The sequence below is a fragment of the Haliotis rubra genome, unplaced genomic scaffold (genome assembly GCF_003918875.1).
Source record: "Haliotis rubra isolate DU_JTF1 unplaced genomic scaffold, ASM391887v1 Scf265, whole genome shotgun sequence".
Lineage (NCBI taxonomy): Eukaryota > Metazoa > Mollusca > Gastropoda > Lepetellida > Haliotidae > Haliotis > Haliotis rubra.
Window position 1 is genome coordinate 342,966 of NW_025766725.1, and position 27,887 is coordinate 370,852.

The following is a 27,887-nucleotide window of genomic DNA, read 5'->3' on the forward strand; positions in this document are numbered from 1 at the left end:
TCAAAACGTACGCGGTCTTTCTCAGCCATGAGGGCAGCGGTGTAGCTTAGTGGTAATACCCCCTTCACACTTGAGGCGGAATGCTGTCGGAATGAAAATTCCTGGAGATTCCTGGAAATTCGAACTGCATTCTAAAACTTCTTAGTGAATTCCAAATGCATTCCAACTATTCGGGTCAATTCTTGTGACATGCCCTAATGTACTGAACATGTTCAAAACTTTCGAGGCACATTCGAAGTGGAAAAATATCGAACGGCATTTGAAGTGTATTCTAACTGCATTCTAAGTATTCTTACTGCATTCTATGTATTCTGAATGCATTCGAGGGAGAATGGAAAAGGCAAGCCACTTCAAATCCAGTCATAATGTCCCGGATGCGCCTCGAATGTATCTCGATTGCTGCTGGAATTCAGTTGGAATATTCTTCACATGTATCGGAATATTTCAACTGCAGTTGGAATACAGCTCGAGTGCACCTCGAATACAGTCAGAACGTCCCGAAAGCTCTTCAAATGAGCCCTGACGTCATCAGAACACCGCCGAATCGCATAAAACGTGGCCACTTGTCACTGAAATGTCAGATAGAATTTGGGAGTTGAATTCTTACAAAGCTTGAACAAATTGTTTATTTTGACATTCTCTCCCGAATGCCGTTCGAATTTTGGGAAAAGAAAATTCTGACTGATCTCCTTGATTCCTGTCAATTCGAAATAAGCACATGTGAAAGAGCCTTAAAACGTTGGCTCGTCACGCCGAAGACCCGGGTTCGATTCCCCACGTGAGTACAATATGTGAAGCCCATTTCTGGTGTCCCCAGCCGTGATATTGCTGGAATATTGCTAAAAGCGCATAAAACTAAAACTCACTCACTCATTTAGCGTTGGATTATGTTTAATGCAAAACTTTGATCTCAAGGCAGGGGTTCGAGGATTTTTAATTCAAAGCATATCGTGTTACAGGTAACTGGTTTCATTTAAAACCCATCTCTAATAAAACACAAGGTTAGTATTTAATTGGTATCTAAGAAAATTAATTACGTTTGCTGTACCATTTCAGATTATTGATCTGAAACTTAATGTAACCTACTTGGCCAAAGTACCTCGTTTTCATTTTACTAATCTGAGCAGAAATTCTGTAAGCAGTGAGAAGAGATCATCATTGATACTTATGGAGATGCCTAAATGGCCGACCCCGTAATTTTACAAAGATTGTATCTGTGAGGAAATCCAGCATGTTACTTTCTTTTTTCATTAAACTTTACGTTCCAGTTGCTTTCATTCTGACAAATTGTCCTGAACCTCTAAAGATGGACGTGTAACTATAACACTGCAAAAGAAGGATATGTAACTGCACCACGTTTCTTATATTGAACGACTTGGATTAAAGGGTGTTGTTGGTGGTAAATGAAAATGTTGGTGATTCTCAGTGTTTGCCCTTAACCCAGAAAAGCTGCAGGCCCTAAGGACCCAGAACCATCGAAGGTTATAGGTCCTGATCAGAATGTGTAGGTCCTATATTTTAATATAGAAACAATACTTATAGTTATTGGGGATGAAAAGCTGTCGGCCTTAAGACCTGAAGAAAACAAAGGCTGTGGGTCCGAGTGGTTTTCAGTGGGCTTCGGGCCTAAGGTCCGACGTTAATTTCGAATGCTGGTGATTCTTGAAATCGGAAATATTGCTGATCATTTAGGGGAACTGATTTTTGTCAGAGAATATTAACTTCAGTTAGGTATTATTTCCCTTAAAACATTTCTATTCAAGAACCTGCTATCTGTCTGATGTACTGGAGTATGTTTCTGGTTTGACCAAATGTTTCAAAGCAATATGAATAAGTATACTCAGGAGGATGCTGAGGGCGCTTGTTTGCAGACCCATCCATCAGCAGAAGTTGCAGTAGATTTTGTATAACGACACAGTGCAGCTGTGTTCTTTCCTTGTGCGATAAGGACTGACTGACTGAGTTTGGTTTTTACGCCGATTTTAGCAATATTCCAGCAACATAACGGCGGGGGAACACCAGAAATGGGCTTCACACATTGTACCCATGTGGGGATTCGAACCCAGGTCTTCGGCGTGACGAGCCAACGCTTTAACCACTAGGCTACCCCACCGCCCTTATGTACGATAAGGAGAGATCTAGACACAAACAATCTTCCAAATAATTAGTATCATTTGACCTTCGTCCTTTAAACATATTTATTCACAAGAAGTGAACAAGGCTAGTAGGACATGTTCTTCCAATTAAGATTGCCCTCTCCTTGTATTTACATAATTACTATAACAGTAAATCTCTCTCTCTCTCGTTCGTTCGTTCGTCCGTTAGGTAGAAGATCTAGACTGCTTTTCAGATCTTAGTTTGCCATTTCATCCCCTTTGCATTACAACGTACAATATTGAAATGCAAGTTGGAAATAGTTTTGAAGATTGCTTCGTTCTAGAAATCAGCGAGTCAATAAGACAAATTTCGACTTTAGGGGTAAAAACGTCTGATACATTGCATAGAGCGACGTTTCGGTGTAGACACCATTATCAAGCTAAAAGGTTTTTGTCCGAATATACACGGAAACATCTGTTGATAACGGTATAAGTATCTACACCAAAAAGTACCTCTGTGCCACAAACAAGACGTTGTCCATAAAGTCGAAATCTTGGTTAATTCTGAAGATGCCCGATCTGTGCTAGCTGACCTGTGTGGACAATGGCGTTTCTCTCCCAGAGAAATACAACAATAAAAACAGATACCTTTCAGTGAAACAACGGTCGTGGGACAAATAGCAATGAACTAATCTGATGAAAATGACACTTTTTAAAGTCTAGCTTATGTGACTGAGGAACATCTGAGATATACACTACTCAAAAAATGTCAAGAAATGTGAAAGAACTGGGTGTTCTTCAACTTCTTTTGAGACTGACTGAGTTTAGTTTTATGCCGCACTCAGCAATATTCCCTATAGCAACATCATCGAGTCTGGACCAGACAATCCAGTGATCAAAGCAAGGCATCGATCTGCGCAATTGAACCCATGACATGATTCAACCAAGTCAGGTCTGCCACCCGACGAGTTAGTCGCCTTTATGGCAAGCACATGGGTTGCTGAAGACCTATTCTACGGATCTTCACGGGTCTTTTGAGTAGTGAAGTGGGTGTACATAATGAAATGCACACTATGTATATATATATATATATGTGTGTGTGTGTGTGTGTGTGTGTATTTATATATATCCGTGTACACTGTGTCAGATAGGAAATGTTCTCTTAATAAGGTGTTCACATCAGCCTGAGATTGGGTTTTAGCTAAACCAGCACTGCACCCAGGTCAAAATGACACCACCATGGAAGCTGCTACCACAGCACCACATTCTGTCACCATGTTTGTTTGTCATGATGTACAGAAGGAGAGAGAGAAAGGAAGGTTTTATGTTGCTTTTACCAAAATTCCAGATCTGACCACAGGGGGCACCAGAAACTGGCTGACTTGGCTGACACATGACCTCCTATCCCAAATGAGTTGATCTAGGCTCACTGTTAGACACTTGATTGTCACTAGATAGTCACTAAAATTAAAATTATATGATTTTTTTAAAACAAACACAGAAGTGTAACATATTTATTGACAAAATATAAGCAAGTGTAAATTCAAAACATAAGCATGAAATATAAACATAACAACAGATCCAATCGTACTAGTTAAAACAATCCAATAACCGGTTAAATGGAATTTCATGAAGAAGTCAAATGATCACAAGGTGCATCTAAAACCTGGCCACCTATACTACAGAAACTCCAGATTCTTAATCAGTTAAGACAGAAGCAAGGAAATAGATGAAGATAAATGTTAGGTGCCATATGCAAGAATTAAAATTCATCTAAATAATAAAATAATCAAAACAAGTACAAAAGCATTAAGTAAAGAGATTCGCTTAAGAAACCATTAGTAATATTCTCCATTAATATTATATAATGGAATATGTATTATATTCTCACATTTAGCAGGATCCAACATTCACAGATCACATCACAACATAAAAGGAACATATGAGTTGAGTTCCGTCTCAACATACCAAAATTCATCACAATGGGAATAAAAAAGCTGAGTAGTTGCCATAGTTGACGGCTATTATGCATCAGAATCCTTTCTTTCAGAGTATTGCCTTGTTTCATTTGAGTATGACACACATAATACTAACACAGTGGTGAAAATCCAAGGAGCATGACCACACTGTTTCAGCTACTGTTCCTTCTGGACAATATGTATGCAGGTCAGGTAGAATAGGGGTTTTAACGTATCATGTGGGTTACTGTTTGTGATGTGAGTTACTGTGAATATTTGGGCCATATGAAATTAATGCATGCGTGAGAATGTTTGTGTATGTGCGTGTGCTATGTGTACTGTACTAGCCCAGACTGAAGCTGGTTTTATAGTGCTAGCTCACTGAGATACCATGCCGCAGTGAAGCATGAATACCCCACTCAGACACATTATACTGACTCCAAGCCGATCAGTCCTTGTTGTACCCATTAATGCCGAGCGCCAGGCAGGGACCAACAAGTACCATATTTTAACGTCTTTTGGTATGAAGCGGTCGGGATCGAACCCGCGACCTTCCGCTCTCCAGGCGGACGCTCTAACCACTACACCATGGAGGCGGTTGTTACTGTTTGTACTAGTCTGGGTTTGTTTGTTTGTATTTTTGTTTACCGCCACACTCAGCAATATTCCAGCCATATGACTGTGGTCTGTAAATAATCAAGTCTGGACCAGACAATCCAGTGATTGATATCATGAGCAGTTGGGATACAATGACATGTGTCAACCAAGTCAGCAAGCCTGACCTCCTGATCCCATCAGTTGCCTCCTACAACAATAATGGGTTTTCAAAGATCAAATTTGATCTGAATCTTCATGGGTTTGTACAAGTTTATACTTCTGTTGGTTTTTATAGTGCTAGCTGACTGAGATACCATGCCACAATTAAACATGGACACCCCACTCAAACACATACTGACTCCGAACCAACCAGTCCTTGTTCCTTTCAATTAATGCCATGCACTAGGCAGGGGAACAAGAATTACATATTTAAAGCAGGGTTTTACATGAGGCGTGATTTCTGCGTATTTGGCACAACAATTTTGTTAACGACTCTCAACATAATATCATATGAGTCAAGCTTGACGCAAGTTTTATAGGTGGCCCTCACAATTCAGTTCAATAAAATCGATTTGATGAGCAAAAAATGATATTGTTCGAGGATAGCTTGACTTTTACAGAGCTGTCAGATTGATCCTTGAACTCAGAGAAGACAGAAATCCTGGCTGTTTGAATTGAACAATGCAGTAGTTTCATTGGGTGGTGTGACATACACAGTTACATACTGAGAATGATAAACACAAAGAAATATTCAATTTTCATGACTCCCAAATATTGAAAATGACTCCTAAAAATAAATATTGTGAGTCACATGTCTCCCATTTTTAAAAGTCTTTGTAAAACCCTGTTTAAAGTCAGTTGGAGTAGCATTAGACTTGTGCTAATCAAAACCATTAACCTTCCAATCTCAAGGCAGATACTCTATCGATTAAATCATAAGAGACACATGACTAAAGTTGGGAACATCTAAATGTTATCAAAGGTGAAAACTCACATGTGAGACAACATGATGCGCCAATATTGTTGTGAGAACAATCTTTGTGTTCCAAACTGCAGCAATACTGACTGAACTATGAGAGAACACAGTTGAACTATATATAGGTGATGATGTTGTTCGTCAGTTGTTCAGTGCCACGTGAAAACATGTATCCTTCATGTCTTTCAGAAATAGACTCTGTATAAACAACACATTGTTGGTCTTACACACACACTGAAAAAAGTATTTCTAGGCCTAAAAATGTTTTTGTTGTGGTTCCGATTACCCGACCGACCCTTGAATTCTGGTGCCGACCCTTTCTTTTTTAAGAGGTATGAATCAAATAAGCTTTCAGATACCACTTTTTTTCCCAGCACCGATGGACAATGGCCATTCTGATAGAGAATGTTGACATGATGGCCGCAAGCTGATTGAATTAACAATTACACATTGATAAAATCGTTATTAGTTTGCACTTTACTTCTAAAGAAAAATGTAAAAAAAATATATTCCCACCTACCTACCCTAAATTTTAAAGAGGTGTAATCGGAACCACAACATTCTTTCATTTGGCCCTATGCCATTCACTTAAAGACAATTGACAAAGCAATCACTCGCACCATATTTTCTTGAGTATATGTACACTTGAATATAATGTGCACTCCTGAAGTTTTCGGTACAACTTTGGGGGAAATAGTTACTGGGACTGTAGCTCAACCTGATATGAATAGTTTAAAAAACAATGGAAGCCACTGAACAAAAGTTCTTTTGTGCATGGATATTAAATATGTTCTACATAACAACAAACACCAGAAGCTACTGATATGTACCAAATGTGATGTCATCTTGAAAAGAAGCATACACGCCAAATTCATCTGCCTCAGTCTTTCAATTACAGAATAAAAGTGCAATCAAGAACGAAATATTAAATAACAGAATATATTAAACTCCACAACTCGACAAATACCAAATTTCATGAAACATTTTCTAGAACAAACCTGACTAAAAAGGCTATATAAATAGCTCTTTCAGATTCAGGCATCCAGAGTGGGTGAGTGAGATTGGTTTAATATTCCATTATTTTAGTTATATCACAGCATGTCAGCTTCATCAGAAAGAAAACCCGAAGAGAAACAGGTCATGTATCACCAATGTAATCATGGTCAACAGGAATTTGACACCCTAGCTTACGGCTGGGGCCCTAGCATAGGTTGCTGGTGTGCCCAAGGGAGGCAACTCTATTCTTCCTTTGATCTTTAGAACAAGTCTAGTGTAATCATTGGTGGGAATAAACAAAGTAAAACTTGCACAAAAATGAACATGTATGTTGTTCTTGCTACCAACTGCACTGTACCAAATTTTATTACATTTACATCAGACCTTCATGTGAATCCTTTGCATGTGAGTAAACACCAACAAACACACGTATTGCCAAGGTTTTTTGTATGTAAACCATAATAAAAGTCTGAATGTCCCTGTTCAGGGCTTGAACTCCTCAGTAGATGCAAGCTGTTTCTTCTTGATTGACTGCCACAGCCAGTCAGGGGTCACGACCTTGGCCTTGCTACCACTGGTGCTAATCTGGAATGGAAATCTACAAGTGAGAGGTGGGGAACAATCTCGGAAATCTGTTGTGGATCTCAATAGACCAAAAAGATGTGTAACTATCATACTAGAGAATGTGTGTGTAAACAGTGTTGAGGCCCAGATAGAAAAAAACTCAGTGGTTAACAGAAATAGCAGATGCAAATATTTCAGCCGTACAATGATATAGTTCGCAAGCTAATGCCATCCTACATGTGCAGTAGTTTTTGTCATTATATTTCATTATATACCTCTAAGGGACTGTTCATAATTTATGGCAAGGGGATGATGATGATTTTAAGGGGGGGTCACCCATTATGTTCTGGGGAGGTGAGGGGGTCAGCAATTTTGTACACATCTACTAGGGGGGTCACCCATTTTTTTTGTACATCAATTATTTTGTAAAATATTAAGTTTAAAAATTATGGGAGGTGAGGGGAGGGGTCATTGATTTTAAAATATTGTGATATGGGAAGTGGGGGGTCAATACTTTGTACATAAAGTTTAGGGGGTGGGGGCATTCACATTGTACATGCTTCTCCATAAAAATCATCATCACCCCCCTAGCCACAAATTATGAACAGTCCCTAAGTTTGTAGGAATGATGACACAGGCTCTATAACTTGTGTTAGCAATACTTCAACAATATCACGGTGTGGGACACCAGAAAAGGGCTTCACACATTGTGCCCATGTGATGAGTGAACGCTTTAACCAATAAGCTACCTCACAGCCAACTATAGGCTCAACTAATGGCTTGAGATTGCCTCGGATTCTTCAGGCGGTTTTACAGAGTCTTGTGACTATATTTTTTCAGTTATAATCATATCGTCACATTGACTTGCCTTTCCTTTAGAAGAGACAATATGTGTAGCTGATCCCTTGCTGGTCTCGTCCAAAACTTCCCCGTCAAAACTAATGATAGTTAAGGTATCCTCAAAATCAACAGAACAACATATTCCTGGAAAATATAATCTGAATCAGGACATGCATGTTGAATATGAAATATTACATGTGCTTAGCCTCGTGTCTATCTAACTCCTGCAATAATAAGGTTATACAAAGGCAGGGTATTACCTTGGTCGATAGGAGCCCAACTTACTCATTTCTAGGGTCCTTCAGGGGTGGAAATAACTTTAAAATTGCTAGTGTACTCCAGTACAGTGGCACATGTAAAATCACTTGCCCTGATCATTTTTCCACTATATCAGCCGTTTTCTTGTTGATTTTTTAAATAAGCAACATAATTAACATTGGAAATCAACTGGACACCAGTACAGCATGATGTACAAATTTGCTTGCCCGACAGAAAAAAACACTGGACTCAGACCTCGGGCAATGGGTTATTTCCACCCCTGGTCCTTACGTGAAATGCAAGGGTCCGGTAAGTGATGAAATGATGTAGCAGTCAGTTTAATGATTTCTTTAATTACAAGAACTTTATATTTCTTAACACAATTTTTTTAATTTTGAAATTTTGAAATATGAATATTACAGTAAAGACCTGACTCTTAAGTAAAGGATACTCTATTATATACTGCTTGAGCTCTGAAGTAAAGGATACTCTATTATATACTGCTTGAGCTCTGAAGTAAAGGATACTCTATTATATACTGCTTGAACTCTGAAGTAAAGGATACTCTATTATATACTGCTTGAGCTCTGAAGTAAAGGATACTCTATTATATACTGCTTGAGCTCTGAAGTAAAGGATACTCTATTATATATTGCTTGAGCCCTGAAGTAAAGGATACTCTATTATATATTGCTTGAACTCTGAAGTAAAGGATACTCTATTATATACTGCTTGAGCTCTGAAGTAAAGGATACTCTTTTATATACTGCTTGAACTCTGAAGTAAAGGATACTCTATTATATATTGCTTGCGCCCTGAAGTAAAGGATACTCTATTATATATTGCTTGAGCTCTGAAGTAAAGCATACTCTATTATATATTGCTTGCGCCCTGAAGTAAAGGATACTCTATTATATATTGCTTGAACTCTGAAGTAAAGGATACTCTATTATATACTGCTTGAGCTCTGAAGTAAAGGATACTCTTTTATATACTGCTTGAACTCTGAAGTAAAGGATACTCTATTATATATTGCTTGAACTCTGAAGTAAAGGATACTCTATTATATACTGCTTGAACTCTGAAGTAAAGGATACTCTATTATATATTGCTTGAACTCTGAAGTAAAGGATACTCTATTATATACTGCTTGAACTCTGAAGTAAAGCATACTCTATTATATATTGCTTGCGCCCTGAAGTAAAGGATACTCTATTATATATTGCTTGAACTCTGAAGTAAAGGATACTCTATTATATACTGCTTGAGCTCTGAAGTAAAGGATACTCTTTTATATACTGCTTGAACTCTGAAGTAAAGGATACTCTATTATATACTGCTTGAGCTCTGAAGTAAAGGATACTCTATTATATACTGCTTGAGCTCTTAAGTAAAGGATACTCTTTTATATACTGCTTGAACTCTGAAGTAAAGGATACTCTATTATATACTGCTTGAGCTCCTTGAACTTGTCTGTGGTTTCAGGCAGGAATATCTTGCAGTCTGTGAAGATGTTGGACATGGAGGGGCTGGCTGATGGTGCTGTCTTGCACTGAAATACAGTGGACATGAGGATTGACTTCTCATCAGACATAAGGGATCAGTCTAGAGGCAAAACATCTCTCCGCTGAACAGTGAGTGAGTTTAGTTTTACGACACTTTTAGCAATATTCCAGTAATATTATGCTGGGGGACACCAGAATGGACAGCAGTTCTTGCTCAGTTTATCTGAATACACTCATTGCTATACATGGTTTTGCAAATCGAATGCTTTTTGTGCAGAATTGTAACTGCTGTTACATTGCCTACAATCATGCAGGAAAAGAATCAATGTTTTCAATATTATTGACTTTGCATCTGTAGTTTACAGACATCCACATACAGGTATGTACACAGACACACACATACACACCCTCACCAATACATTTTCTTTCTGTTGACGTATGAGCACAAACATTATTTATTGTAAAGGTTTTTAATCTTTACTGCAAATTTAATGGAAATCGTTTTACATGATGAGTCAATGCTCTAACTATTGGCTATCCCAGTGCCCCTTTTATATTCAGCCATGAGTCTTCACTGATTCAGGATCTCTGGTTGAGACAAGAGCAGATCAGACAACAGAGACTAATCAGCTCTGCCATGAGAAAGTATGGTCTATTCGACCTGGTTGAGGGGATGGTGGCAGTATGCCAAGGGTGGCAGTGCAAACATACAGACCATTCATCCCAAATGAGTCATTATCTAATAAATGAAACTTTAGTATGTGATTACATGTCCACAGGTACAGACATATGTAAGAGACCATTTAGCCATCTCTATCATATCTGTCTGATAATAATAATAATAATGAGAATATTTATAACGTGCCTTTTCCAGGCTAGATATCCTGCTCAAAGCGCACAATCTGATCATTATTACCCCGGATAACCTAAGCTGCCTGTTAGGCGCTAGAAGGTTAATAGTCTCACGACTTATTTCACCGGGTACCCATTTCCTGCTGGGTGAACAGAGGCAATTGTGAACAAACTCATTTGCCTAAGGTGAGACCACATGTATCACATGTGCTTCGTTGTGGGGCAAGACTGAAGTCCTAGAAACTCAACTTGGTCACCCATCCAAGGGCTGTCCGAGCCCAACGTTGCTTAAGTTCAACTGATTTGTGACCTGAGCGCTATGCACAGGACCACGTGCCACCACGTGCCACTACCTGCCACCACTGATACCCAGTTTCTGGGTCAGAACTATTACTGGATTAAATGGTCAGTAGTTTGGTCACCTTTTTGGAAGGAGTTGTCTGCCCTTCATCCTCTGTCGGTCTCTTGACCGGTGTTTTCTTCTTGGAGACACCAACATCCACGCTGTCACTACTGCCACTGATGCCTTGCTTTGCGCCTTCACTTTTACTGTGATCGTGTCCAGTCTTTTTGTCAGTCTTCTCCTTTGGGTGAATGAGTAGTAAAGTAGGTATGAGCCACATACAAGAGATGGGAGACTGACAACATGATATGTATGGGAGACTAACAATACAATATGAGCTCGTAAGTGTGAGAAAACAACAATATTTGAAATATGTCAGTCTGACCATCTCATCTTCTTCTCCATACCTGGCATGCTGTGTAATGTGTTAGACTGACAACATGGGAAGTATATGAGTCTGACAACATGGGAAGTACAGTATGGGAGACTGACAACATGGGAAGTACAGGAGACTGACAACATGGGAAGTATGGGAGACTGACAACATGGGAAGTATGGGAGACTGACAACATGGGAAGTACAGGAGACTGACAACATGGGAAGTACAGGAGACTGACAACATGGGAAGTACAGGAGACTGACAACATGGGAAGTATGGGAGACTCACAACATGGGAAGTACGGGAGACTGAGAACATGGGAAGTACAGGAGACTGACAACATTGGAAGTATGGGAGACTGACAACGTGGGAAGTATGGGAGACTGACAACATGGGAAGTGTGGGAGACTGACAACATGGGAAGTGTGGGAGACTGACAACATGGGAAGTGTGGGAGACTGACAACATGGGAAGTGTGGGAGACTGACAACATAGGAAGTATGGGAGACTTGACAACATGGGAAGTATGGGAGACTGACAACATGGGAAGTATGGGAGACTGACAACATGGGAAGTATGGGAGACAGACAACATGGGAAGTATGGGAGACTGACAACATGGGAAGTATGGGAGACTGACAACATATGGGAAGTATGGGAGACTGACAACATGGGAAGTATGGGAGACTGACAACATGGGAAGTACAGGAGACTGACAACATAGGAAGTATGGGAGACTGACAACATGGGAAGTATGGGAGACTGACAACATGGGAAATATGGGAGACTGACAACATGGGAAGTATGGGAGACTGACAACATGGGAAGTATGGGAGACTGACAACATAGGAAGTATGGGAGACTGACAACATGGGAAGTATGGGAGACTGACAACATGGGAAGTGTGGGAGACTGACAACATGGGAAGTACGGGAGACTGACAACATGGGAACATGGGAGACTGACAACATAATAAGTGTGAGAAAACAACAATGTTTGAAATATTGTAATGAGTGACCGTCTCACCTTCTTCTTCATGCCTGCCATGCTGTGTAATGTGTTAGACTGAACCCTCTCCACGACGTCCTTCAGGTTTTGAGAGACCTGGAATGCTTTGTAAGCATCAGGGTGAAGACCTCTTAAACTGTAATGCAAAGAAAACAAGAGTCATCAGAAAATGACAAATTGCCCCGGCCCCCATAAATTTGAAAAAACAAATCAACTGACAATTACTTAAAGGCCAACTTGATTTTTTTGGACTAGGTCCAAATTGTTTCCATGGAAATATGAAAAATAAAAATGCCAAAAATCTGCAAATAGCAAAAGGCACCACTTTAGGTTCTTTTTGATATATCTACCAAGTCTTGCAGAAAGATATTGAACGGCTTCCGGGTTTTTCTCCAGAAACGAAGCTCACCACTCTCTTTTGAGACTATGTCCAAAACGTTTCCATGGAAACCAAGAAAAATGAAAATGACAAAAATCTGTAAACTGCAAAAGGCACCACCTTAGGTTCTGTTTGATATATCTACCAAGTTTTGTTGAAAAATATTGAACCTTTTTTGAGTGCTCCGGAAACAAAATGATTATGGACGGACAGACGGACGAGGCGTCGACTATAAAAATGACCCTGACTCCTTATGAAACATCAAAATTTAAGCTAACAACACACTTAACTTGACTTGTTCATTATTGAAACAAGCAGCAGTACTTGTCTCCCCTTGGTGGGGGATGTGTCTGTACAACTGGGAATGTGCCACGACTTACCCCCGTCTCTATACTCACCAATGCTCTTGAAATAATCTTTCCTGCTAAAGTTCAGTTTAAGAGGGCTTGCTATTTTGATGCCATGATTATAAATAAGGATCTCATTCAGAAGTGTGTGGGGACAGTGGGGTAGCCTATTTTTGTGTTCACTTGAAGACTCGGATGCGATTCCCTACGTAGGTACAATGTGTCAAGCCCTTTTCTAGTGTCCCCGCCGTGATATTGCCGAAATACTGCTAAACTCGGCGTAACTCACTCACCCAGAAGTGTGAGAGTATTGCTTTATGCCACTGTCAGGAACATCACGACAGGAGACACAAGAAACTGGCTTTACACACTGGACCCTTGTGGCGAATTAAACCCAGGTCTTTGGCATGGCAAGCGGAGGCCTTAACCATTTCTCCCTATGTTTCAATGCTTTAACCACTACCCTCATTCAGAAGAGGCTCTTCGATCAGTTGATTCAATGACAGAATGTCTGTGAAAAATGGATAATAACAGGGATGTTACTTCTGATATAAAGTTTTGCTTGTGAATGGGTCTAGGGTATATATCATGATATACTGTAATATAATGGTCAACAAAAGCAGGATATAACTTACATATATTTTGCCTTTGCGTTGATGCCAAGGTCATGTGTGATGAGGCGAACCACCATCATCAGATCATTGCTGGTACATCTGAAACAAACAAGCGCATATTCAACCTCACTGGAATGAATGAAGACACTGTGTTTGGGGTAATTGATGGATCTGTGTCTGTTGAGTAATTGTTGGATCAGAGACTTCAGAAAGCATGGATGGCCAGCAGTGGTTTGATGCCCATGGGTACATCTCCCAAACAATATATCTCAAATCACCTTGCAACAATTTTTGTGAGTATCTTGTATTGTTCACTCTCCTTTGTGACTTGAGACAAAGAAGTCAGGAGGTCGTCTGCCTGAAACACAATGACTACAGTCATGCCAAGCTGAGTATAACAACACATTAAAACTTCCATAATAATTGGGGCCTTCTTCTGTACATTATGGAGATTTTTATTGGTTGAACACCCAGTAGGCATCTGACATCAATAATTAGAGATATTAAATGGTGTTTTTTGTTTTGCAAATGTAATGCAATCAGCTTGGTAAACCAAGCAGCGAATAAGAGAAATGCACCTTACACGTTAGCAGGGTACATTGTAAATAAAATAATGGGTGTCAGCAAATCGGAAAGGTCCGGTGAAATATAAGTACTTGATCACCTAGTATGATGAGACTGCAAGTGACTGTTAACCTTCTAGCTCAAAGGCAGCTTGAGTTGCATACCTCCCAGGGAGCTGAGAAAGAAATTTGATTGTTCACTGATCAAAATCAAATGAATGTGCTGAGAAACTAGTAGTTTGAGCATTCTCTAGGCTTTGCTTTTACATAACACAAACATACTCCATCGTCATGATCAGAAGACTAACATTAAGTCTCTGAAATGAACATGAAAAGGACAGTTCTTAAATTGTCTTGATAAAATATAGCAAAACCTTTTTTCATATTCAGAAACAGTAGTAATCTAGAATTACTAAACATTAGAGACTAAATAGTTATGCCGTTACACTGGTCCTATCAACAGGATAGGCTGGACATTTCATCTCCCTTGAAAGAAAACACAACCAAGCTGCCTGTGAGGCAAGGTTAACAAATGATTACCATCTCATCCCACCGGGTACCCATATACAGCGGTTTGAACAAATATACATTATGAACAAGTCACTTGTCTAAGGCAACACATCATGTGGTACATGTGCTTCATTGTTGGGAAGGACTAAAGTCTTATGAGACAAACTGCCCAGTGCGGTCACCCGTCCAAATCTCCCAATTTGCGACCCCTATGCTCTGCATGGAACCAACAACGCTCCAGCACACACTTCCTTTCATGCTTGGCTGATAGAAATGATACAGAATATTTCACTCACCTCTTGTAAGGTAAGGACACTCTTCTTCAATGGTGTCACTGTTTTGCTTTTATCAAAACACACCCTGACTGTTTCAGACACGTCGCCCTGTACAGAAACACACTGACATATAGTATGACCAGAAATTATTGAGAATTTTAGGAATAAGTTTAATCTAGTATAAACAACCTTGACCAGCTATCAAGTGCTTGGTCTCATTCAAGAGAGACAACTCCGTTAATCCTTTTTCATTAGTATGTGAAGAGTTATCACCCTTTGTTTACTTGCTAGCAGACCACATTTTCAGTGATCCTCAGTATGGATGATTTAGAGAAGAGGAAGTTGATTATAGAGTATTATAACAAGGACATCAGATCAGCTAAAGTGATTTCAAGTAGAACAGGCATCCCTTTGTCCACTGTTTATCGTGTTTTGAAAAATATTGCAAATGGATATGGCATTGAGCACCAGGGAGGCGCAGGTAGGCCCAGAAAATTGACTGTCGGTGACAGGAGGCGACTTGGTATTCTTGTTTCTAAAAACAAACGAAGGAGTTTAGAAAACTTAAGGCTGGATATGATTGATAGAGGAACTGTGGCTGTCTGTAAGGAGACAATTAGAATGAGCTGCATGCAATGGGTTGGCAGAAAAGTCGAGGAATTCCATCACCGATCATGAAACCTGAACAAAAGGAGCGAAGGTTGAACTGGAGCTTACACTAGTTACAGCATAGAAAATTTTAACTGGGACAATGTGATTTTCTCAGATGAAAGTTCTGTGTGTCTGTTTCCTAATACACTGCAATTTTGGACCAAAAAACTTAAAAACCTTGTATCATCGCCCAAAGTACAGTCTGAAATTTAACGTGTGGGGTGGCATATCTGTGTTAGGGGCAACGCCCCTCAGTGTATTTGAAGGGAATATGAACAGTGAGCAGTACACAGATATTCTCGAGGGACATTTACTTCCATCTGCTCACATGTTCTATGGAAATGTTTGGATTTTCCAGCAGGACAATGACCCAAAACATCGTTCAAAGCATTCACAGGCCTGGTTTCGGACCCAAAATATGACATTATTAGGTTGGCCAAGATATAGCCCTGACCTAAATCCAATAGAAAATGTTCGGGGATTATGAAGGAAAGTATCAATAAGAAAATCTGACAAATATTGCTGAAATGAAAAAGAGGTGGTCCTGTAAAAATGATTGGTTCCCCCATAGTTTCATTCCAACATCTGTGTATTTCGTTCCACAAACACAGAATTTATTCCGGGTAAAGAGGAGCTTCCACACACATCATAAAGTGTCTTAAAGAAGGTTTTGTTTGTTGGGGTGGTCTTAAAAATTGGGTCATGGGGGGAACGGAAAGGAAAAAAAGATTTTCCTACGGTATTAAATCATGTGGCTCTCAAGAAGCAATTATCATGTGAGAAAGTTCCTTAATTTTTTTTATGAAAATACATTGTAGATTCCCCAGAATTCGAACTGATGATTTTAAATGAATCTTGTGTTAAAAAGAGTTCAGTTATTATGTTACCAAGTTACCTTCATTAATCAGGTTACAGTCAGTAGCCAGGTTACAGTCAAAATGTAACCAAGTTACAGTCAGTAGCCAGGTTACAGTCAACATGTAACCAAGTTACAGTCAGTCAGTAGCCAGGTTACAGTCATTATGTGACCAAGTTACAGTTAGTCAGTAGCCAGGTTACATTCAATGTGTAACCAAGTAAGAGTTAGTCAGTAGCCAGGTTACAGTCGACATGTTACCAAGTTAGTCAGTAGCCAGGTTACAGTCAACATGTAACCAAGTTAGTCAGTAGCCAGGTTACAGTCAACATGTAACCAAGTTACAGTCAGTCAGTAGCCAGGTTACAGTCAACATGTAACCAAGTTACAGTCAGTAGCCAGGTTACAGTCAACATGTAACCAAGTTACAGTCTGTCAGTAGCCAGGTTACAGTCAACATGTAACCAATTAACAGTCAGTCAGTAGCCAGGTTACAGTCAACATGTAACCAATTAACAATCAGTCAGTAGCCAGATTAGTGAACATGTAACCAAGTTACAGTCAGTAGCCAGGTTACCATCGACATGAAACCAAGTTACAGTCAGTAGGCAGGTTACAGTCAACATGTAACCAAGTTACAGTTAGTCAGTAGCCAGGTTACAGTCAACATGTAACCAAGTTGAAGTTAGTAGATATCCCGGATGTTGACAAGTTGGATGAGTCCATTTTGCATTCAATAATGACTGGAATAGGTTAGGCCTACGGTATTTGTTCCTGTTCGATGGAATATCTGCCGTATGTGCGGAATTTTTATTCGTGTCATCCATTCTCAATTTCACGGCATTTATTCCGAACCGGAACATTTACTACTCGGAACTAAATCATGTTTACAGTCCGATATTGGGACAGCATGGACCACGACTTTCTAACTTCTTTGATCAGTAGTATGCCCCCGCCGCATTGAAGCCTGCATTGCTGCCCATGGTGACTTGACCAAATACTAACTGTTCACCTGTCTTTGAATCTGGAGTTATGTGCTGCTAATATTCACATTTAATACGTGAGTAATGAGTGAATTTTTTTTTTTGAAATTACAATCTTTAAATTCTCAGTAATTTCTGGTTGTACTGTAAATACAAAACGTGCATGGAGTAAAAAATGTAGAAAAATAGCAAGGTGTCCACACATGTCAATGCACACATATTACATCTTGACATTGAACAAAGCTTGATTCTGATCACACTAACTGGCCAAAATAAGTGTAAACTCAGGTATGTAACTTCATTCAAGAACTCCAAATTAAATGTATTTTCAAACAAAAACATGGAAATGAAAACATTAATGAATCAAGTGTGTTTGGTTTTATGCTGCTTTTAGTAATATCACCTCGAGGGACACTAGAAATGGGCTTCACCCATTGTTATCATGTGGGGAATCGAACCCCGGACCTTAGGCATGACAAGTAAATACTTTATCCACTTGGCTACCCCACCGTCCCTAGATCAATCAAGACTGAGTATTGTTTTATGCTGCTTTTAGCAATATTCCCAAAATATCACATTGGGGACACCAGAAATGGGCTCCACGCATTGTACCCATGTGGGGAATCATGTATAGTTTTTGACCTTTTATCAGGTAAGTGGTTCATGTTTTGTGGATGTTTTGTGAATCGTACACTGCACCAGCACTTGATTAAAACAGCTTAGCAAACATCATAAAATATATTTCAGAATAAATGTTAAGAAAAACATTCATTAACCTCAGTTACACTAAAACCATGGTTAACTAACAGTTGTTTAATGCCTCACTCAGCAATATTACAGCTATATGATGATGGTCTGTAAATAACTGAAGTTTAACCAGACAATCCAGTGATCAACAGTGGTTTACTTTCTCAGCTGATCAAACATCAGTATTCAGCCATTGTTTCAAATTTGGTGAAAGCCTACATTGGGGGATTATACAGACACCAGTCGATTTGGCTGACCTCGACCTTATTTTCAAGGTTACCATGACAGGTTGACAACTTTTCAAACTCTTTCTAACATGATATCTCATGCAGAGTTGTATAAAAAATTGTCAAATCTGATGACAACCTACATTGGGGGGATTACAAAGACACCACTTGATTTGTGTGACCTTGACCTTATATTCAAGGTTAGCCTGACACTTTGACCACTTTTCAAACTACCCTGGTAGAAAAATTTTGACTTGTCCCAGCCCTAATACACACTGATACTGACAGTGGATATGTGCACCTGCATCTATACATTCAAATCTACTATGTTCCTGAAATAGCTTCAGAGTTAGGAGAAGATTCTGAGAAGTGAACATTACTAAAAACTACATCACACACAAGGTAATTCCAGCCATATTACTGTGGTATGTAAATAGTCGAGTGTGGACCAGACAATCCATTGACTGACATCATGCATCAATGATTGACACAACAGGGGTACTATGACATGTGTGAACCAAGTCAACAAGCCTGACCACCAAATTCAAACAGTCGCCTATTAACGACAAGCATGGATTGCTGAAGACCAATTCTAACCCGGATCTCCATGGGTATGGTAGTAGGTTCAGTCCCACCAACTATCATCAAGTTTATGCTAAACGCAACTACATATCAGTATTTCATGCAATTTGTAATTAGTTTTGTTTGTTGTTTGATGTTTAACACCGTACTCAGCAATATTCCAGCTATATGGCGGAGGTCTGTACTTAATCCAGTCTGGACCAGACAATCCAGTGATCAACAGCATGATCATCAATCTACGTAATTGGGATTTGATGACATGTGTCAATCAAGTCAGTGAGCCTGACCACCCGATCCCATTAGTCACCTCTTACGACAAGCATGGGTTGCTGAAGACCAATTATGGATCTTCATGGGTCCAACTTGTAATTAACAGTGTCACCGTTAACTACACCAGTCACAGTTTACAGTTTAGACTACCTACAGTTTTAAATAACAGTAGATAAAAGAACCCTGCTCCTAGCTCCTCCTGGCTGTCCATCACTGAACACACTGAAACTAAATCAAACACTAAAACACATACCTGCTCTAGATCCTCTTCCATTGCTTTAAGATTTGTACCAAATATCTGCAGACAAAATAATTTTGTAAACATGACACTATGAGCCACTTTTTTACATTGATCCATCATTTAATTTTCTAATTCACTTGGAGTCAGTATCACAATATTTTTACAAATCATACATGTTTAATCTAACCACAACATTTACAACACATTTAAAAGATGACTGATCTCTCTTCATATTAAAGGGTCCAGTGTACATAAGCTTGTCAAATCTTAAAAACATTTACCAACCTGACTGAATAGCTTGATAAGGTCTTTGTCGTTGAGGTTATACACGGTCTTCACAACACCAGGCAACAAGAACTTCATCAACAGATAGACATCGCCCTTGAAGCCAGCTGGAAGTGTCAGGAGTTGTAGAGTGAGTGAGTTGAAACTGACAACAAAGCCATGTATAGCAATGGCAATGTGTATTGTGAGTAATTTGTCACCATGACATATCTCTCATTTACATACTTGAAACCAGGGCAAAAATACTTGGTTCCAAATTCAGTCTAAAGTAAACTTAGGCTCCAGTATTATTCGTTACACTGCTATACTGAGTCTAACAAAACCTTGTGGAAGGTCGTGTCAGGTAACCCTTGAGCGACCTATGACCTGGCGTCAATCAAAGCAGCGGGACGGCCGAACAGATTTAACCAATCAGACGCGGCTACTATTTAGGGTTTAGGCGGGACTTACAAAATGGATTTTCTCTTCCCCGTCCTTAACTGTACTGATCTCATAACAAATGAAAACCCACATAAAACACAGATATATGACCTGCAGAATATAAGCTTAGGGGTTTCTGTTGACATGGCTATCATATGCTAATATTTCCGCAAGCTGACATCCTTGAATACTGACAAAGCGTTATTCTCAGCTACCTGTTTACTCACTCTTGTGGCCTGCTCCATGTGCATCACTCAGAAGCGATAGCAGTATTCCAGCTACATGGCGGAGGTCTGTACTTAATCCAGTCTGGACCAGACAATCCAGTGATCAACAGCATGATCATCAATCTACGTAATTGGGATTTGATGACACGTGCCAATCAAGTCAGTGAGCCTGACCACCCGATCCCATTAGTCACCTCTTTCGACAAGCATGGGTTGCTGAAGACCAATTATGGATCTTCATGGGTCCAACTTGTAATTAACAGTGTCACCGTTAACTACACCAGTCACAGTTTACAGTTTAGACTACCTACAGTTTTAAATAACAGTAGATAAAAGAACCCTGCTCCTAGCCCCTCCTGGCTGTCTTCAACGGACCACGCTGAACTAAATCAAACACTAAAACACATACCTGCTCTAGATCCTCTTCCATTGCTTTAAGATTTGTACCGAATATCTGCAGACAAAATAATTTTGTAAACACGACACTATCGGCCATTATTTACATTGATCCATCATTAAATTTTCTAATTCACTTGGAGTCAGTATCACAATAGTTTTACAAATCATACATGTTTAATCTAACCACAACATTTACAACACATATATAAAGATGACTGATCCTAAAGAAGAACCACTCTCTCTTCATATTAAAGGGTCCAGTGTACATAAGCTTGTCAAATCTTAAAAACATTTACCAACCTGACTGAATAACTTGATAAGGTCTTTGTCGTTGAGGTTATACACGGTCTTCACAACACCAGGCAACAAGAACTTCATCAACAGATAGACATCGCCCTTGAAGCCAGCTGGAAGTGTCAGGAGTTGTAGAGTGAGTGAGTTGAAACTGACAACAAAGCCATGTATAGCAATGGCAATGTGTATTGTGAGTAATTTGTCACCATGAGATATCTCTCATTTACATACTTGAAACCAGGGCAAAAATACTTGGTTCCAAATTCAGTCTAAGTAAACTTAGGCTCAGTATTATTCGTTACACTGCTATACTGAGTCTAACAAAACCTTGTGGAAGGTCGTGTCAGGTAACCCTTGAGCGACCTATGACCGTCCAATCAAACGCGGGACGGCCGAACAGATTTAACCAATCAGACAACGGCTACTATTTAGGGTTTGGCGGGACTTACAAAATGGATTTTCTCTTCCCCGGTCGCCAACACTGATCTCATAACAAATGAAAACCCACATAAAACACAGATATATGACCTGCATAATATACGCTTAGGGGTTTCTGTTGACATGGCTATCATATGCTAATATTTCCGCAAGCTGACATCCTTGAATACTGACAAAACGTTATTCTCAGCTACTGTTTACTCACTCTTGTGGCCTGCTCCATGTGCATCACTCAGAAGCGATCATACGAAAACAGCATTCGGAATCATTCGGGTGCAAAACCTTTTCGAGGTGAAAGTTCAAAAAGTATGTGCGAATGTCAACTTTCGCGATTTGGTAAGCTGTGTTCTGATTGGTCCATTGAAAAGATCAGCTGACGCGACCTTCCACAGGGTTTTGTTAGACTCAGTATAGCAGTGTAACGAATAATACTGAGCCTAAGTTTACTTAGACTGTTCTAAATTAAATTAAGAAGTATCTAATAATTCAATCTGACCTGAAATCTCCAACAACGACAGTTAGTGAGTGAGTATAGCTTTACGCTGCTTTAAGCAATATTCCAGCAATATCACGGCAGGGGACACCAGAAATGGGCATCACATATTGTACCCATATGGGGAATCAAACATGGGTCTTGTGGGTGACGAGCATGTCTACAGCTTTTGACAGTTTGGAAAATTGTTTTTTCTTAACATATTTCAGAAAATTTCAATTAGTTTGTCATGTTTTGTCATGCAATGGAGCTTAAAGAAATGCACTTTTGGCAAATTAAAAATTACAAATATATTTACCTGAATGATGAATTAGAAAATAATCAAAACTGATCCACAAAACATGAACCACTTACCTGATAAAAGGTCAAAAACTATACATGATTACCCATCGGTTAATGACATAATTACAAGGGACAAAACATGAGTGTCTAAACCATATGTGAAAGTTTGGATAATCTGTATCAACTTACTGCCGGCATTTCCCTTCTTGAGGAAGTCCGACACGATGGCCGTCTTGCCAGCACCAGTGTCTTCGTCAGATAACTTTGCACAGAGACAACGGAACTGTCGGAATAAGTTGTCCCACTTCACATTAGCATCTGAAATTTGGTGAGGCATGTCAATTAGTATCAAAGTTCATATGAGGAACTGTAGCAAGTGAGTGAGTGGATGGATATCGAGCTTGTATAAGGAACTGTAGCAAGTGAGTCAGTCAGTGGGTAGTAGGGTTTTGTCAGATCTTGTGCAAGGTGAGTGAGTGAATGAGTGAGTAGATAACATCTTGTGTAAGGAACTGTAATGACTGAGTGAGGCATATACAGTTCATTTTCACCCGTTTTCATGAGAGTTTCAATGGCCATTTAATAAACTTTCAGGATAAAAGGGGAGGTGTCCACCTCAGCACCTCCCCTCTGGATCCATCTGTGTTGAGTGAGTGAATGAGTGGATGGGTGAGTGAGTGGATCAGAGGTTGTGTAAGGAACTGTAGTGAGTGAATGAGTGAGTGGGTGAGTGAGTGAATGGATCAGAGCTTGTATAAGGAACTGTAGTGAGTGAGTGGGTGGGTGAGTGAGTGGATCAGAGCTTGTATAAGGAAGTGTAGTGAGTGAGTGAATGAGTGGATGGGTCAGTGAGTGGATCAGAGTTTGTATAAGGAACTGTAGTGAGTGAGTGAATGAGTGGGTGGTTGAGTGAGTGGATCAGAGCTTGTATAAGGAACTGTAGTGAGTGAGTGAATGAGTGGGTGGTTGAGTGAGTGGATCAGAGCTTGTATAAGGAACTGTAGTGAATGAGTGGGTGGTTGAGTGAGTGGATCAGAGCTTGTATAAGGAACTGTAGTGAGTGAGTGAATGAGTGGATGGGTCAGTGAGTGGATCAGAGCTTGTATAAGGAACTGTAGTGAGTGAGTGAATGAGTGGGTGGGTGAGTGAGTGGATCAGAGCTTGTATAAGGAACTGTAGTGAGTGAGTGAATGAGTGGGTGGGTGAGTGAGTGGATCAGAGCTTGTATAAGGAACTGTAGTGAGTGAGTGGATGGGTCAGTGAGTGGATCAGAGCTTGTATTAGGAACTGTAGTGAGTGAGTGAATGAATGGAATGGGGTGAGTGAGTGGATCAGAGCTTGTATAAGGAACTGTAGTGAGTGAGTAAGGTGAGTGAGTGAGTGGGTGGGTGAGTGAGTGGATAAGAGTTTGTGTAAGAACTATAGTGAGGAACTATAGTGAGTGAGTGGGTGTAAGCGTATACAAATCAAAAGTTAAACAGTTGTCTTTGCAGATTGTGAAGTGGATCCTTATAAATGCTTTTCATATTTTTATTAGCACTTCTCCATCCACAAATTCTATACTTTTTGGCCCCAACCATCCTGAGAAATAGTCCACAACATTTTCACATTAAATAGCACAGGGCAAATGGTGTTTGCAGAAATTCTACATAGGAAACTAGGGTTGGCAATCCACATAGATCACAGCGATCGATAACCATTAAATAAGTATTGATCTATTATCAATAAATTTAGGAGAGGTAACTTGGACCAAAATTGTAAAAGAGTCTGAATGATACCAACATATAGTAAGTGGTGAGATAGCATACTGAACATGGTATAGAGGTGGCCCATGAATATTAGTGTAACTTTGCATACATTTGTAAATTAAAACTATATTTTATCCCAATATGGTATGTAACATATTGTCAATCACACAAGTTTTACATTGATAACCAATAAGATTTCTTAACATCACAGATATTTTGGAGTATCAATCGAAAATCTTTAAAAAATAAACCCAGATGGGTTATCTCACAGTTATGTCTTGAACCATGTACAGTGTAGTATACAACAGGACTCACCATTGATTAGTTTCAGTATGGTCTTCTTATCTTCCTGGTTTAGCTGATTAAAACAATACATATCATCGGGAGACTTGATCTTCTTGTCCTTTGGTTTGTCCTGGTCGAACGCCTTAAACATGCACACAGCATGGTGCCAATAGGTCAGATCCCCCCACCCTTCATCATCTTCATCATAAAAGTTCTTAACAAATTTACCAATTCTTAGTGCTTTCTTGTCAATATACTCGTCACAATGTCTACAAAGTGATCGGGCAGATTTTGCATTGTCGACAGTGAAACCAAGTTCAGCCATTGTGAAGTCAATACAAAATATTAAACCTGCAGCTATTCTAGGAGAAATGATATGAACAGGTTTAGTGAGAGTTTATTGCTGTGGAACTTGAATTTGATAACTGATGCACGGTCCAAGCAACATGGCAGGATACCGCTGCGAAGGTTGCTGTGACTCAGATGATGAAACGTATCATTGATGAGCTTCTTATCATTCACTCAGTCTTCATCTGAAAAATAGGAAAAAAGAGAAACTGATATTTACTGAAAATTTTTATGGAACTAAGCCTTATGTAAACGTTTGGGAGGATATTTGGCACTGAAGTCTATGTTGCAGCTATCCTGATGAGGCCAGAAACCTATGATCATGGGTTCAAATCCCTGTTCACTCCAATCATTTCCAGGTCTGTCAGCACCAGACCTACGTTCAAGTGTTGAATATGTAAGAACTTCACTACTCTGGGCTTTCATTAGGCAGACAGACAGACAAATTTTATTCAGTATAAGGCTTATACACACCAAAATACACACCTTGGTATAGTGCAAAGTCGTCTAGTTACATGCTGGACTTTGCTGTATGAAGTCAATGTTATCTTCAGGTATGTAGTCATGGAAAGTTTTAGTCCTGGCATTCAAATCACCTGTTAGGACAAGTTCTTTATCTGGGCGGTCATAAACTATCTGGGTCAAATAATCCTCCAAAGAAGACATGCTATCTTTATCTGTATCCTGATACATGGGGGGAGTTTTCAGGTGAGAGATATGTCAGAATCAGTACTGTATCGTTTGCACTACCTAATCTTGAGGTTTGGAACAGGAAAACCACATTATTTTCAAAATGTTCATACATTCTAGTTAAACATCCTCCATTCAGACATGATTCTCTACTGAAAATTGTTACGCCTACACTGACCCTGTACCGACCAAATTTCTTAGTTTTTATCCTTACATTGTTACATGATCGAAAACCGAACATCTATACTACGAGCAAAAGTTTCATAAAAGGCATTCAAGTCATAATCAGCACAAAAAAACGAATTAACCTGAGGATTTGGGGTATCATGTATATGTAATCCTTCTATGTTCCATGAAAGAATGTCAAATGTGAGGCTGTGGTCATCTCTTCAAGTGATTTTGTTTTGAGACGTTGGCATGGGAGTAGCCTCCCTTGGAGTGGGAGTTTCCTTGTTTCCGGGTCCAAACAAATCTGCCCATGTGCGCTTGTTACCTGTTGGTTGTGAGCTGTGTGGTGAAATATTCTTGACGGACTTAGACGTTTTGTCATACATGAATACTTCCCCTTGAACTATCGACTTGTTCAGACAATTTTCAGGTTGTTTCCCGCCTTAAGACCTCCACCCGCATCCCCCCCTAAATTTTAACAATGAGTGAGCGAGTTTAGTTTTACATCGCACCCAACAATATTCCAGCTATATGGCTGGACCAGACAATCCAGTGATCAACAGCAGGATCATCGATCTGCGCAACTGGGAACAGATGACATGTCAACCAAGTCAGCGAGCCTGAGCGCCCGATCTCGTTTGTCGCCTCTTACCGGGATTTCCCGTATTAAGGCCTGGGCGTAATATTAAATTACCCCTCACGTTAACAAATATAAACCATATAATTAAGCCTTGGGCTTAAATACGGGAAATGCTTGTAACTGAAGAAAATGATTCTGAGACACAGTAAAATGGAATGAACTTTAATAATGATATTATCATATTTTATTGCGACTGCGTGAGTCATATGGATTGATATTGTCTATTTGAGTGTAGAGTACCTGACGTCTCTTGGGACTCCAAAACGTTCTCACGGCCCGGTTGTTGGGTAGACAACTGTGGCAGAATACTAATGTTTTATCAGCTGAGAGAGTTGGTAAACCACTGTTGATCACTGGATTACCTGGCCCAACTTCATTTATTTACAGACCATCGTCATATAGCTGGAATATTCCTAATACAGAATTAATATAAGAAATATACAGGACTTTAACATGCATGGCTGTAATTACCATTAGGTCCACATTGTTGGAAATAATATCCCTGACGCCTTAAAATAGTACCTGTCTTACTACCGGAACTTTACAAGTTTTATATATTATTTCGATGCCTTATTTATTTGTATGCTATTATCAGTGCATATTCTCATTATCGTACCAGTTAAGTAAGTCATGCTATTTAGTGACTGCACTACTGAACGCTTGATGAAACCCCGGATGTTCCCGGACATTCTCGAGCGTTCTTTGGCCTAAAATATGATACATGGACCACAGGCCCTCGTGTCTTTGCGAGGATTAAAGATTTTGAAAACATATAAACAATTTGAGATGACCCCCGACTCGAAATGCCTTACAGCACAATACATTAATGACACCATATTGTACTGTAGGGTATTTCGAGTCGGGGGTCATCTCAAATTGTTTATATGTTTTCAAAATCTTTAATCCTCGCAAAGACACGAGGGCCTGTGACATGTACACCACGAGGATGTTTGCAGGAATTTAGGTTACTTTGTATCTGGGATAGTTTAAAAGAACCTAACAGGTATAATACATGATTTTTCGATACCTGTCAATCCAGAAATGATTTACGTGTCCATTTATGCACCTGTCATGTGCTTGTTCTAAGTGTTATGTTGCAAATTACATTGTACTCAACATTTCCACAATGTTGTTATTCGCGGCCTGAACTTGTTTACATACTCTGCGCATGCGCCAATAACCTGTTCAGGTAAAGCCCTTTGGGCACATGAGCGTTTGATACATGTGTGCCCTCCGTGGTGCAAGTTTGGGATTTATCAGGTGATTTACATGCCGGAGTCCTTAATTGGACTGCAGCATCAATAAACACACAGAAGCACTTGATAAACGTGGCTGCTTGGGACGCTCCGAATATTTCTCACAGGTAGATGTAGTTGGTCATTGCATACCTGGCAGTGCACGAGAGGCTGTTACAGGTGACAGGTTCCATGACGCAATGACTGTCACGTACTGTATCACAATGCAGGCATCACAATTCCACGTATGCAGGCTATCGCTGAGAATGGTGCATTAAGTCAGTCTTCTACTGAGCATAGATCCTGTCAATCGTTCGGC

General features: G+C 39.7%; 1 protein-coding gene across 4 annotated transcripts; it reads right to left on the bottom strand.

The window, feature by feature from the left end:
- Positions 1-6,877: 6,877 nt before the first annotated feature.
- Positions 6,878-27,887, bottom strand: LOC124280326 (DNA ligase 3-like). Of its 4 annotated transcripts, none has more exons than XM_046716224.1 (13): positions 27,722-27,887; positions 24,518-25,020; positions 22,644-22,772; positions 21,248-21,354; positions 19,629-19,673; positions 15,081-15,167; positions 13,990-14,069; positions 13,733-13,810; positions 12,390-12,507; positions 11,065-11,220; positions 9,725-9,837; positions 8,056-8,125; positions 6,878-7,208 (listed from the first exon to the last, which is right to left on the bottom strand). In XM_046716224.1, exons 2-13 carry the CDS (start codon positions 24,810-24,812, stop codon positions 7,107-7,109), a joined length of 1,380 nt encoding a protein of 459 aa, XP_046572180.1. In that variant the 5' UTR covers positions 24,813-25,020; positions 27,722-27,887; the 3' UTR covers positions 6,878-7,106. The 4 variants fall into 4 exon arrangements, with proteins under 4 accessions (XP_046572180.1, XP_046572179.1, XP_046572178.1 ...); XM_046716223.1 differs by having other exon boundaries at positions 11,065-11,223; XM_046716222.1 differs by having other exon boundaries at positions 11,065-11,226.